Source organism: Hemiscyllium ocellatum, chromosome 31 (genome assembly GCF_020745735.1).
Source record: "Hemiscyllium ocellatum isolate sHemOce1 chromosome 31, sHemOce1.pat.X.cur, whole genome shotgun sequence".
NCBI classification, from domain to species: domain Eukaryota; kingdom Metazoa; phylum Chordata; class Chondrichthyes; order Orectolobiformes; family Hemiscylliidae; genus Hemiscyllium; species Hemiscyllium ocellatum.
In genome coordinates, this window is record NC_083431.1 from 35,614,518 (window position 1) to 35,627,274 (window position 12,757).

General features: G+C 41.5%; 1 protein-coding gene across 3 annotated transcripts in view; it reads left to right on the forward strand.

The window, feature by feature from the left end:
• LOC132830387 (myeloperoxidase-like) overlaps positions 1-12,757 on the forward strand; it is a 101,966-nt gene that overhangs the window by 25,952 nt on the left and 63,257 nt on the right. For all 3 annotated transcript variants that reach the window (XM_060848043.1, XM_060848044.1, XM_060848045.1), the window contains one exon: positions 5,314-5,489. In XM_060848043.1, the coding sequence (XP_060704026.1) occupies positions 5,314-5,489 (176 nt within the window). The remainder of the gene's footprint in view (positions 1-5,313; positions 5,490-12,757) is intronic.

Genomic DNA, 12,757 nt, shown 5'->3' on the forward strand with positions numbered 1-12,757 from the left:
GGGGAGAACGTGCAAACTCCACACAGTCAGTCGCCTGAGTTGGGAATTGAACCCGGGTCTCAAGCACTGTGAGGCAGCAGCGCTAACCACTATGCTGCCGTGCCGCCCACAATGTTCATGGCATCTATGTTCATGGCATCTCCTCTGCCAAAATCTAAGGAGGTTCAGCCTTTGGTAAGATTAACTTTGATGAAAGAGCTTATGGTAGGGGCTTTTATACATGTTTTTGGATCCTAGAGAATACTGGTGCTCTTGTGTCATGGAAGCAGAATTCTGCTGGGTTAAAATCCAAAACAGCATCAATTGCTGCATGGCTGATTAGGACTGGAGTGCAACTGTCTTCCAAGATATAACCTACAACTTTTAGCTCACTCATGCATAACAGATGAAAAACTGAGGGTGTGGAAAGAGGTGTACTATGTACAGTATATTTCACAGAGGGTAGGATAAGAACCTGAAGAAAAGTTTGCAGGAATGGGGGAGGGTAGAAGTTGTTGTATGTTTAGGTACTTCTTGTACGATGAAATTAGCTCATTCAAAATCAATGATGTTCTCCAATTACTTACATGCAAGTCAGTCAGGAACCGTCTCTTTCTTGCAAGTGTAGGAATAGCTTTCAAATAGCAAACAAACAAATATCATAAGCTAGCTTGCTTGCATTATTTTCAAACTTAACATTCACAGACATATAACATTGTCTACAACAAACAGTTAGTCTTTGATTAACCCTTCCTGATCAATAATTACATTTAATCTTGTACAATGAACTCAAGGGCAAATGTCCACATGATCTATTTCAATCTCTTGTAGTAATTTTGGGAGAAGATTGTCAAAAGTCCCTTGGAGACTGTAAAAAAGTGCTATTTTCACCATTTTTGCTGGGTTCCACTGATATTATATTGATTAGTATGCTCAAAACTACAATTCCAGGCTTCCCTGTTTATTCAGGATCTAATAGTAAATTACCTGTATTCTTGAGTCAGATTTTAGCTATGTTAAATACAATAAGGTTCGACATTGTCATGAGTCAAGCATGGGCAGGTTAGTAAGCAAGATAACAAGTGAGATATCCATTCCTGAACTGCACAGTGACCCGGACCATTGGCTTTAAACATAAGAACATAATAAATCAGAAAAAACAAGAGTAGATCATCTGGCCATTCAAGCTTGCTCCACCATTCAATATGTTTGTGGCCTTTAAATAAAATATTGCTCCTCCCCCATTTGAAAACTGAGTTGTTAGGTTGTATAGACAGATTTGTGTCTGTTCTATACCATGTCTGACTGGTATTTACATGAGTAGCCTAGCATCTGTGTTGTGGTGCCATCAGTCGGTGGCAATGACATTGCATGTGGTTTGGGGCAGTAATGAGTTAGGTACCTTCACTGAACTGAAGGCACCTGGAGTTACTCAAAGTCTAGTTACAGCTCTGCATCACTATACTGTGGGTGAGTCTGTGTATAATGTTCTTGCCCTTTAAAGGGCTTTGCATCATTGGCTCTATTCACAACGGTCAAGACAAATACCCCAGGTATGGTCATGGCTATTCTTTTTCCGTTGGGCAGTTTTAGTTTCCAGCACATTCCTCACACATTTCTCCCTCAGCCCCTGGCATTTGAGGTGACCATGCCAGAGTGGAATTGGCATGGACAAGCCACTCCCTCCTGCATTACCTTGCTCTCATCCATGTTGGTTCCTGAGTCTTGTTCCTTTGACAATAGCCTGCTTTGTGCCCTCAAACCCCTTTCCCTTTAGTTTTTGTGGTCGGCCCGAATGAACTGACTATGGCCCAGCCGTTGAAGCAACTTAACCAGATAGTCCCAAGCGAGAAGTGCCCAGTCTCTGACTGAAGCCTGTAGATCTCCCTGACTGCATTCACCCTACTCCTGGACTGGCTGCTACAAAGTCACAAGACTCACTGTGATCCACTCCTTGGACAGCAGAGGCATGGGCCTCCTGACTGAGAACAGCCTGACCATCTTTGTGACTGTAGCCCATCCCTTGGACTGGAATGGGAGGTTACCCTGGACCTTCTGCTCTAGGATCCCAGACCGAAGGGACCCTCGATGAGGGTTTTGTCATTTATATATATAATTTGGATGTGAGCATAAGAGGTATAGATAGCAAGTTTGCAGATGACACCAAAATTGGAGGCGTAATGGACCCTGATGAAGGGCTTATGCCCGAAACGTCGAATTTCCTATTCCTTGGATGCTGCCTGACCTGCTGTGCTTTAACCAGCAACACATTTTCAACAGTGAAGAAGGTTACCTCAGATTACAACAGGATCTGGACTTGATGGGCCATTGGGCTGAGAAGTGGCAGATGCAGTTTAATTTAGAAAAATGTGAGGTGCTGCATTTTGTGAAAGTAAATCTTAGCAGGATTTACACACTTAATGGTAAGGTACTAGGGAGTGTTGCTGAACAAAGAGACCTTGGAGTGCAGGTGCATAGCTCCTTGAAAGTGGAGTTGCAGGTAGATAGGATAGTGAAGAAGGCGTTTGTTATGCTTTCCTTTATTGGATAGAGTATTAAGTACAGGAATTGGGAGGTCATGTTGCAGCTGTACAGGATGTTTGTTAGGCCACTTTTGGAATATTGCGTGCAATTCTGGTCTCCTTCCTATCGGAAAGATGTTGTGAAACCTAAAAGGGTTCAGAAAGGATTTACAAGGATGTTGCCAGGGTTGGAGGATTTGAGCTATAGGAAGAGGCTGAACAGACTGGGGCTGTTTTCCTATGAGCATCGGAGGCTGAGGAGTGACCTTATAGAGGTTTACAAAATTATGAGGGGCATGAATAGGGTAAGTAGACAAGGTCTTTTCCCTGGCATGGGGGAGTCCAGAACTAGAGGGCATAGGTTTAGTGTGAGAGGGGAAAGATATAAAAGAGACCTAAGGGCAAACTTTTCATGCAGAGGATGGTACATGCATGGAATGAGATGCCAGAGGAAGTGTGGAGGCTGGTAAAATTGCAACATTTAAGAGGCATTTGGATGGGTATATGAATAGGAAAGGTTTAGAGGGATATGGGTCGGGTTCTGGCAGGTGGGACTAGATTGGGTTGGGATATCTGGTCGGCATGGATGAGTTGGACTGAAGGGTCTGTTTCCGTGCTGTACATCTCTACGCCTACCTCCCTAAGACTTTAAGACAAGGCTGTCTGCCTGCTGCACATGTAGTGTGTTTGCCCTCGTGAGTGGTTAGCACATGGTGCAGATGTAGACCCCCTTTGACTGTGGATTGCTGATCAGCAAGGCAAGTTGCTTGGTCATGATGTGCTGATGGCAAAGCCAGCCAAGGTATGGAAGCTGGGAGCATCCAAATAGGAGCTAAGTGAGTGAGTGCTAAGACAGCAAGTGAGCATCCTGCACTATAGCCTGGTCCAGTCATTGAGCTGGGTGGCTGTCCCTGCACGCAAAGTGTCCTTACAGCCTTTCAATGTTAGCTGCTGGTGCATGCTGCACAGTAAATCTGCACTTACTAAGAATCCTGTAGGTGGATCCATAAAGCTCCTGAAGTATTGGCAATTATCAGATACCACAGCTCATGGGTGACAAGTACAAGGAGCTGGTGCCCATGAAAAGTGTCTTGGGATTCTGCTGGGCAGTGACCAACATGAAGGTAGAGTAACCTCCTGAAGTCACCAGGTACCCGCTCTGACGTTCATGTCAAGAATTCTCACCATCCAATCATAGTGCTGGGTGGTAGGATAGGAAGCTGCATACTAATAAAGTGAGCATTAATAAGGGCACTTAAAAACTCACAGTGGCTGATTCAGAATCTCTCATCGATGCCTGAAACTTGAGTTAAAAGATGCAGCCAGTTATTGTGGACTTCAAAATCGGCCTCACTGTCCTTCTCAAAATGTTACCGCATTTCTCACATAGATCATATCATTTGGGCCCTTAAAATAAACAGCCATGGTTTATGATAAGAAAGAGGGACTTAAAGAATGGACAGGCCCAAGGAAGTAAGGATCTTAGTAAGTACTGAAAACTAACCCAAACAACCAAAAAACAGCAGATGCTGGAAATCAGAAAGAAAAACAATATTCGCTGGAAACTCTCAGCAGGTTTGGCAGCATCAGTGGAGAGAAATCAGAGTTAATGTTTCAGGTCTTGGAATTATTTTTCAGAACTGCAGTGTGGCACTTTTTCTTAGCAAAATATTGAATAAACTTCTGAAAAAGAATTCAGCAGCAATACCCATTAGGTGTTGTGATGAGAAAGAGCAACTGTGAGAGAATGTGCCCTCAGCAGAATATATGAATGGAAAAGACTGGGGATTGATAATGCAGTTTTTAAACAAATATTGCAAAACAGGAAAATCTCCTAGGAATGCATAGCAATAGTCATCTATCTGATTGCTTTATGAAGAAAGGAGTAAGATTTAAGAAACTGTTGGATATACAGGGCAGTGGATGTATGCAACCTTAATATGTATGAGAAAAGGAAATGCAAATTGTTGTAACGGTATCTATTTTGTTTTGCTTGTGTTTACTGTTTTTATAACATCCTGGTTTATTTCATCAGAGAAAATGAGGAGCTATTATGATCTAATATGATCTGAAAAATTCCTGAGATCTAAAAGAAAGAGGGAAAAGGTGATGGATATAATAATTTTGGATTAATTGGGTATAAAGTTCTTTTATTAATATAGAGTTCGAATGGAGGTTTCTCGTGATGCAGTGGTAGTGTCCCTACCTTTGAGCCGGGAGGCCTGTGTTCAAGTCCCATCTGGTATCGAGTTGTGTAATAACACTTTGAACAGGATGTTTAGAAAGTATATAAATATGCAGAGCTAGTAATCAGTGTGAGTTTTATGCACTGCTGTTAAATGAAGAGCGAGGACTCTGCTTAAAAGCAGTTATCTTCTGGTATATAACAAGTGGGACTAAATGACAGTAGTCCCACTGAGCTGAACAAGAGAAGAACTGGAGGATATGGATTGCTTGATTTATTGGTGCTATTAGAGAGATTGAGCAAAACTGGAATTGATAATACACGACAATTACTGAGCGTATCCTTCTTAACCGTTAAATCTCCCTTTATCAATTCCTATTGATACTGTTGGTTTATGCAGGAGCTGATATTGGTACAAAATAGTACCTGACATCTGACCTGTCAGGAATTAAGTTCAGGCTGAAACTCATTTCAAATTGCAAACTTTATTGCAAGGTCCATTTTCTTTTCTGGAGGTTAGTCATTCACATGCTTTTTCCTCCCTTTCGGATTCTGAATCAACCTTACAGTGTGCTTACTATAAATATAATTTAAATTCTGCTACAAAATGGTTTCCTGTTATTCCAGCGTTAAGCAGAAACTCCTAAGAAGATCAGCAAGCTTTAAGGAGCTAATGGTCCTCTTCAATCAGCCCACTGCAGAGACCAGGACAGGAATAAGGTCTGCAGAGAACATGCAAGCTGCACTGAACCTCATCCAACGTAGGGCTCATCACGTCCACAAACGCTCACTGAACATATCAGGTCAGATTTGAAACTGTATCTGAAATTGTCACGTGTTATCTGAAATATTGCTTTTCTAATCTACTAATTGGAAGTTAGTTTAGGCTAAAGCTAGTTGAATATTTTTTGCTGGATTTTTCACTAAATTTCAGGAGAAAGTTGCTATAAATAACGTCCTTTGCCAAAATATCCATCAGGCATAAACATAAACATTTCAGCCAATTTTACACTGTTAAATAAGTTACTGTTGAACAAAATTTACCTGTAACAATTCAGTTTTGTGATTTATCATGTGCTGTTAAGTCAATATATGTATCTGCGCATTGAGATACGGATTGGGTGTATTCTCTGGACTAGATTCTTTTTTGAACATACATTGACTCTGAGGTTTTTTGCTCCTTAGTATCTAATTAAGGCTCTTCCACTCATTGTACTGTAATATTCCTTTATTTTGTCATGATAGTGGCAAAATATGGACTGTAAAGTTTCAACCTCTATCATCAAACTTTAGTACGCAAGACATTCATGAACTAAAGTTGTAAAAAGAGAAAAACAAGATTGATCTAAAATAGTTGTAGTCTGCATGTGTTTCCTTCGGGTGCTCAGGTTTCCTCCCACAATCCAAAGATATGCAGGTCAGGAGAATTGGCCATGGTAGATTACCCACAGTGCTGGGTGCATTGGTCGGAGGGGGATGGGTCTGGATGGGTTGCTCTTCAGAGGGTCAATGTGGACAGGTTGGGCCAAAGGGCCTGTTGCCATGCTGTAGGGAATATAATAAATCTAATCAATCAGCTGTGTACAGATTGAGGTAAATTCAAGTAATAAATTTGAAATAAACAAAATCATCTGAACTAGGATGATCATTTTATCTAAAGAAATTGAACCCTGCAATAGGATTCTGAATCAGGCAACAAGAAACTTACATTTCCTGAGCCAAATTACACTTGTACAAGAAGTTGGATATAAGAGGATACCTGGAACTATCCAGTTTGGAAACACAATGAAACCAGACCTGGGGTTACAGAAAAGAACTATATCTCAATAGCTTCTTGGCAGAACAACAGACAGAGAGAAGTTAGATTTATAATAGCAGAACATGGAAGAGAAAGGAAGTTCCAATTGAGACAGCTTGAGCTGAGATGGAATAATTCCATTGAAAACATGCCTGGTGAAGGAACCAAACATAACACAGATTTAAAGGTTAATGTCTTCAGCATCACCTATTTCATGACAAAGAAAAGGTGAATAACTTCCTGTTTCCCTTTTCAGTGGCTAGCATGGCTGTAAAAGTGACTAATTTAACAATTTGCTGATGGAGGGTAGGGCAACAGGGAAAGCTTACAAAGTCTAATCCTGTTTACCTGAGAAGAATGATACTGACAACAATGTAGATAAATGGGATATTTTAAGTAAGTAAAAGATTGTGCCAAGGTGTGTAGGAAAATGTCCTATAGTCTCAACAAATGACAAGTAACACCCAAAACAAACACAGGTAATGTTGGAGAAACACAGCATCTGTGGTAAAAGAAACAGTGTTAATGTTTTAAGTCCAGTGTGACTCGTTTTCAGAACACCCGGAATTTAAATGTGTTAACAGTTCACATTTGAGCAGTGGGTTTTAAACAGTGGTCGCCTTAGAAAACCTTTGTGAGATCATTCTTCTCTGAGCTCAAAAACTTAATGCTCTTTCTAATTTGGATGCATGTAGACCAGAAGGTATCTAGTCAAGATATAATTTGATGCACAGACCTATAGGTTCAGACAGGCTGCAATTTTCAAGCTATCACAGACCAGAAAGAGAGAGATAGAGTGAACTAAATATTCCTGAGGCTGAGGAATATTCCTGAAGATAAAATGCTGTTTGACCTATCAAAAGGACCCCAAAGTCTTCCCCCACTAACACCTCAGTCACTTGCCCTGCCTTATTTCCCAAGAGTAGGTCAGGTTTTGCACCTCCTATACTAGGTATATCCACATACTGAATAAGAACATTTTCTTGTGCACACTGAACAAATTCCTCTCCATCTAAGCCTTTGACACTACAGCAGTCCCAGTTTATGTTTAAAACGTTAAAATCCCCTACCATTATCACCCTATTATTCTCACAGATAACTAAGATCTCCTTACTTATTTGCTTCTCAATTTCCCGCTGACTATTGGGGGCTCTATAATCCAACCCGAAGAAGGTGATCATCCTTTTCTTATTTCTCAGCTCCACCCAAATAACTTCTCTGGATATACTCCCAAGAAAATACTCCCTAACTATAGGTGTAACCTTATCCCTAACCAAAATCATCATTTCTCCTCCTCCCTTGCCCCACTTTCTATCCTTCCTATAGCATCCATATCCTGGAACATTAGTTGCCATTCCTGCACTCCGTTGAGCCATGTCTCTGTAGTGGCAATGATATCTCAGTCCTATGTTCCCAACTGTGCCCTGAGTTCATCTGCTTTACCTGTCAGTCCTTTTGCTTTGAAATAACTACAGTTTAATTTTTCAGTCTTACCTTATTCTCTGCCTTCCTCTTCCCTTGCCTTAACTATTTAATTTGCTCCCAATCTCAACTGTACCATCTCAAACCGATCTATTTTCTCACTATCTTTTTGCATTCCTCACCCCCTTACAGTCTTCTGAGTCGCATTAACAAGTCTCCCCACCAGGACATTGGTCCCCTTTAGGTGCAACTTGCCTTTCTTATACAGGTCACTCCAACCCCAGAAGGGGTCCCAGTGGTCCAAAAGTGTGAATCCCTTTCTCATGCAACAGATCCTCAGCCACACATTCATCTGCTGAATCCTCCTATTCCTACTCTCACTGGCACATGGTACAGGGAGTAATGCAGATATTACTACGGTTGAGGACTTATTTTTTAACTTCCTGCCTAATTTCTTATATTGTTTCTTCAGAACCTCTGCACTTTCTCTTCCTGTGTTGTTGGTACCAACGTGTACAACAACCTCCTGCTAATCACTCTCTCCTTTGAAAATATTCTGCACCATCTCCAGACATCTTTGATCTTGGCACCAGGGAGGCAATAACGCCATTCTGATGTCTCACTATTGGCTGCAGAATCATCTGTCCTTGCCTCTACCTAGACAGTCCCCTATCACAATCAATTGCTTGGAACCTGAAACACCCCTCATTACATTAGAGCCAGTCCTGGTGCCAGAGTCTTGGCTGTCAGTGCTGCATTCCCCTGAGAATCCATCACCCTCTGCATTATCCAAGACAGCATATTTTTTTGAGATGGGGATGCCCGCATCCTGCACTAGCTGCCTCTCTCTCCTACATTTCCTGGAGGTAACCCATCTACCTGACTGTATCTGCAGTCTTTCTACCTTCCTGGAACTGCCATGCTTCATATCCCTTTGTTCCTCTAAATTCCTCATTGCAACTAGTTGTCACCCAACCGATTGATACAATCCGATAGGATTCACAACCAAACGCATGTCCTGCAGACAGAATCATCAGGAACATTGAAATTCTCCCTAATCTCTCACATCTGACAGGAATAGAACATCGCCCTACTAAAGGCCATCTGTGCCCTTAAACAATCTACAGACCCAGAAAATAGCACAGTCTTACTGCCCTTAAAATAGTGTTCTATGGTACATCAGTTCCCGTGTTTTATATTTTAAAAATATAACCAAGAGACAGATCTCAGTAAATCAAAAACAACATTCTTTCTTTTTCCTACATTTTGTGACAGACTTTCTCTTAAACTGTTCCACTTTCCCTGGAACATCTGTGCCACCTCACCTTACCAACTGCTATATATTTATAAAACAAAATAGATTAAGATTCATACATATTATAAGTCTTAAAAACTGTTAGCCTATCAGGGTCTGAAATCCTGACACTTCCAGCAATGAGTAGTTCTGATAACGGGAGGTGATGCATTTAGGTAAGTCTAATTCTGGAGGGAATTATACCTTGAACGGAAGAGCCTTGGGAAAGGTTGATGGGCAGAGAGATCTGGGAGTGTAGGTCCATTATACCCTGAAGGTTGCTGCACAGGTGGATAGAGTGGTCAAGAAGGCAGATAATATGCATGCCATCATTGGATGGGAAATTGAGTACAAGAGCTGGCAGGTCACGTTAAAATTGTACAAGACATTGGTTTGGCCGCATTTAGAATACTGTGTACAGTACTGGTCCCACATTACCAAAAGGATGTGAACGCTTTGGAGAGGGTGCAGAGAAGGTTTACGAGGATGTTGCCTGGTATGGAAGGTGCTAGCTATGAAGAGAGCTTGAGTAGGTTAGGTTTGTTTTCATTAGAAAAAAAGAGATTAAGAGGGGAACTAATTAAGGTTTACAAAATCATGAAAGGTATTGACAGGGTGGATAGAGATAAGCTTTTTCACAGGGTGAAGGATTCAATAACGAGAGGTCATACTTTCAAGGTGAGAGGTGAAAAGTTTAAGGGGGCTACACGTGGCAAGTACTACACCCAGAGGGTGGTGGGTGCCTGGAACACGTTGCCAGCAGAGGTAGTAGAGGCAGGCACGGTAGATTCATTTAAGATGCATCTGGACAGATACATAAGTAGGTGGGGAGCAGAGGGACACAGATGCTTAGGAATTGGATGACTGGTTGAGACAATAGATTTGGATTGGCTCAGGCTTGGAGGGCCAAAGGGCCTGTTTCTGGGCTGTAGATTTTATTTGTTCTTTACAATGAGGATCACTCCAAAGTCAGCTCTGAAATATCACTGTTTGTTTCTCTTGGACTGAACCCAGACTTCCAGAGTTACTTGCACTTTCTGTTAGTCCGCTGTGAAAATTCACTGGTCGGGTTTTTTAAAATTTCTTTTGTTGAACTCTAAAGCCATTCTTCAACTTCACACGTGGTCGCCCTGAAAATCCCTCTCCTCTTGTTTCTCTTTCCTCCCCTTTAAAGCTTCGTTGTTTTTGAAGTTCTGTTTTAAAGTTTCAAAAACAAAGCGTAAAACCCTTAGAAATAAAAATAGCAATTACTGATCCGAGAAATGGAGGAAATCAATTTTAGCACTGAGAAAGTAAACCTCACTAAAAGGAGCAGCTCCTCTTATAGCCATGATTCGCTCACATGCACAATTTTGGATTCCCAAAATGGCTGACAGCATGACATCTCCTGCAAATAGAAACGGTCAGTCCAGAGAGCATCAGGAAGACTGCAGAGAACTAGAAGGCCTGGGGTGGGAGGTTGAGAACTCAGAGAAGTTCAGAGGCCCCACAGTAGGCAGTAAATCCCTGTGAGAGTTAGAGAGGTTTGAGTGGCACAAGAATTAAATCAGCAGGAATCAGCAAAACAGCTGAGAACTGAGAGAACTCAGAATCAACCTAAGGGCCTGTAAAACATGTGAGATTTGGAGTGGCTCACATAAAGCCACTTGAATTAAGCAGGGCTGAAGTCCAGCCAGCAAAATGGGTCAGGACTGAAACTGAAAAGGTTGGGCCAATAGCTAGAAAAGAAGCCAAGAAAGCGCAAGGGAAGGTAACAAAACATGACAAGGCAGAGTCAACAATGTGGTGAACTAATACCTTCATGGCAACATTAAAGAAGGACCCAAGACATTATCAGGTCAAGAGGACATGGAGGTGAAATCTAACTGAGTGGAAGAGCCACAAGGGAGTAAGGCAGAAGCTGGTAGCAGAGGTGTTCCAGGGAAAGTGGAACAGTTTAAGAGAAAATCTGTCACAAAATGAAAGGAAAAAGAAAGAGAACCTAATCCACAACAGACAGCACTGGACAGTGGACATTATTGGTGCTATACCAGTGAAGAAAAAATAGAGTTACCCTCTGAGATTCAAAGAACAAAACCAAGTTTCAAACCTGAACCAGTCTGATCAGTGTAAAGTTCAATGAGGGAGAGCAAGATCCATATCTAACTCTAGGCATCGTGCCAAAGGTAAATACCAGATTATCATCCACCTCCTAGAAATCAAATCAATAAAAATACCCAAATCCAATGCATTGATTACAAAAATCATAGGGTTAAAATGCAGAGACAGCACAGCTTAGGTAGCAAAGTTTGGTGGTTAACACCAAATCCAGTTCTCAACCCACTTTCGGGTGGAAAATAAATGTGTATAGTTGTCTCAAAACTTTGTATTATTATATTCACCTTGAAATATAATACTCACTGTCAACACAAAGGAGAAAAATACTGTCTAAGACTGTTTCCTTTGGTGGAAGGCATGACAATGGATATAAATTATATTCTGTCAATTTTCCAGTTCCAGGGAGCAGGCAGAAGTATTTTCTGTGAAGATATCCTTCATTCAAAGGTCAGCACAGGGAGACAGGACTCAATAGCTTCAGAACAAACTGATGCTAGCCATCAAACTCTCTTTTTAATTGTGTGCCCTGTGCCTTTATTTACAAGTTATCCTATAATTATTACAGAAATGTTGCTGAAATATAGTCAGTTAGTGTACTTTTCTTTTGAGCAGTTAGCCCTCAATGTCTTTAGTTATAGAGTCATAGGAAACAAATCCTTTGGTCCACCCAGTCTGTGCCAAACATAAAACCAAACTAAACTGGTCCTACCTGCCTGCTCCTAGCCCATGTCCCTCCAAACCTTTCTGATTCATGTATTCATACAAATGTCTTTTAAACATTGTAATTGCATCTGCATCCATCACTTCATTGGGAAGTTCATTCCACACTCGAACCATCCACAAAATTTGCCTCTTTTGTCCTTTTATAAATCTCTTTCCTCTCACCTTAAAATCGTAATCTCCTATCTTAGGGAAAAGACAACTACCATTAATTCTATCCATACCTCTCATTATTTTATAAACTTCTGTAAGTTTTCCATTGACATCAGCATTTCCCAATCCTTTTCCCACCGTGAGCTCCTCTTGAAGTGTCAGACATTGTATGACAGCAGCTGAGCTTTTACCAGGGGGTTGGGTAAAACAGTTGTTGAATGGTGGGGAAGGGTCACCTCCCAACTCTTTGCCAAACGCCATTCTCCTCTCTACTGTCCATCTCTTCATCTCCCCCAATGGAAAAGGCAGCAGAGTGAACACCTACCTTTTCACACAGACTCTTAGACAGCAGGAACTGAGCATTTTAAAGGGACGCACACTGTGACTGGTCACTGTGAGTGCCACAACCATTGCTGCTTCAGGGTTTGTAAAATCTCAACTGGTGACTCCCAGTTTGGGAACCTCAGCCGTGCACGTTACTCATGAGATTTGTAACTGAGGTCATAGAATCCCTGCAATATGAAAGCAGGCCATTCAGCCCGGTGAATCCACACCGACCCTCCAAAGAGCATCCCACACAGACCAAG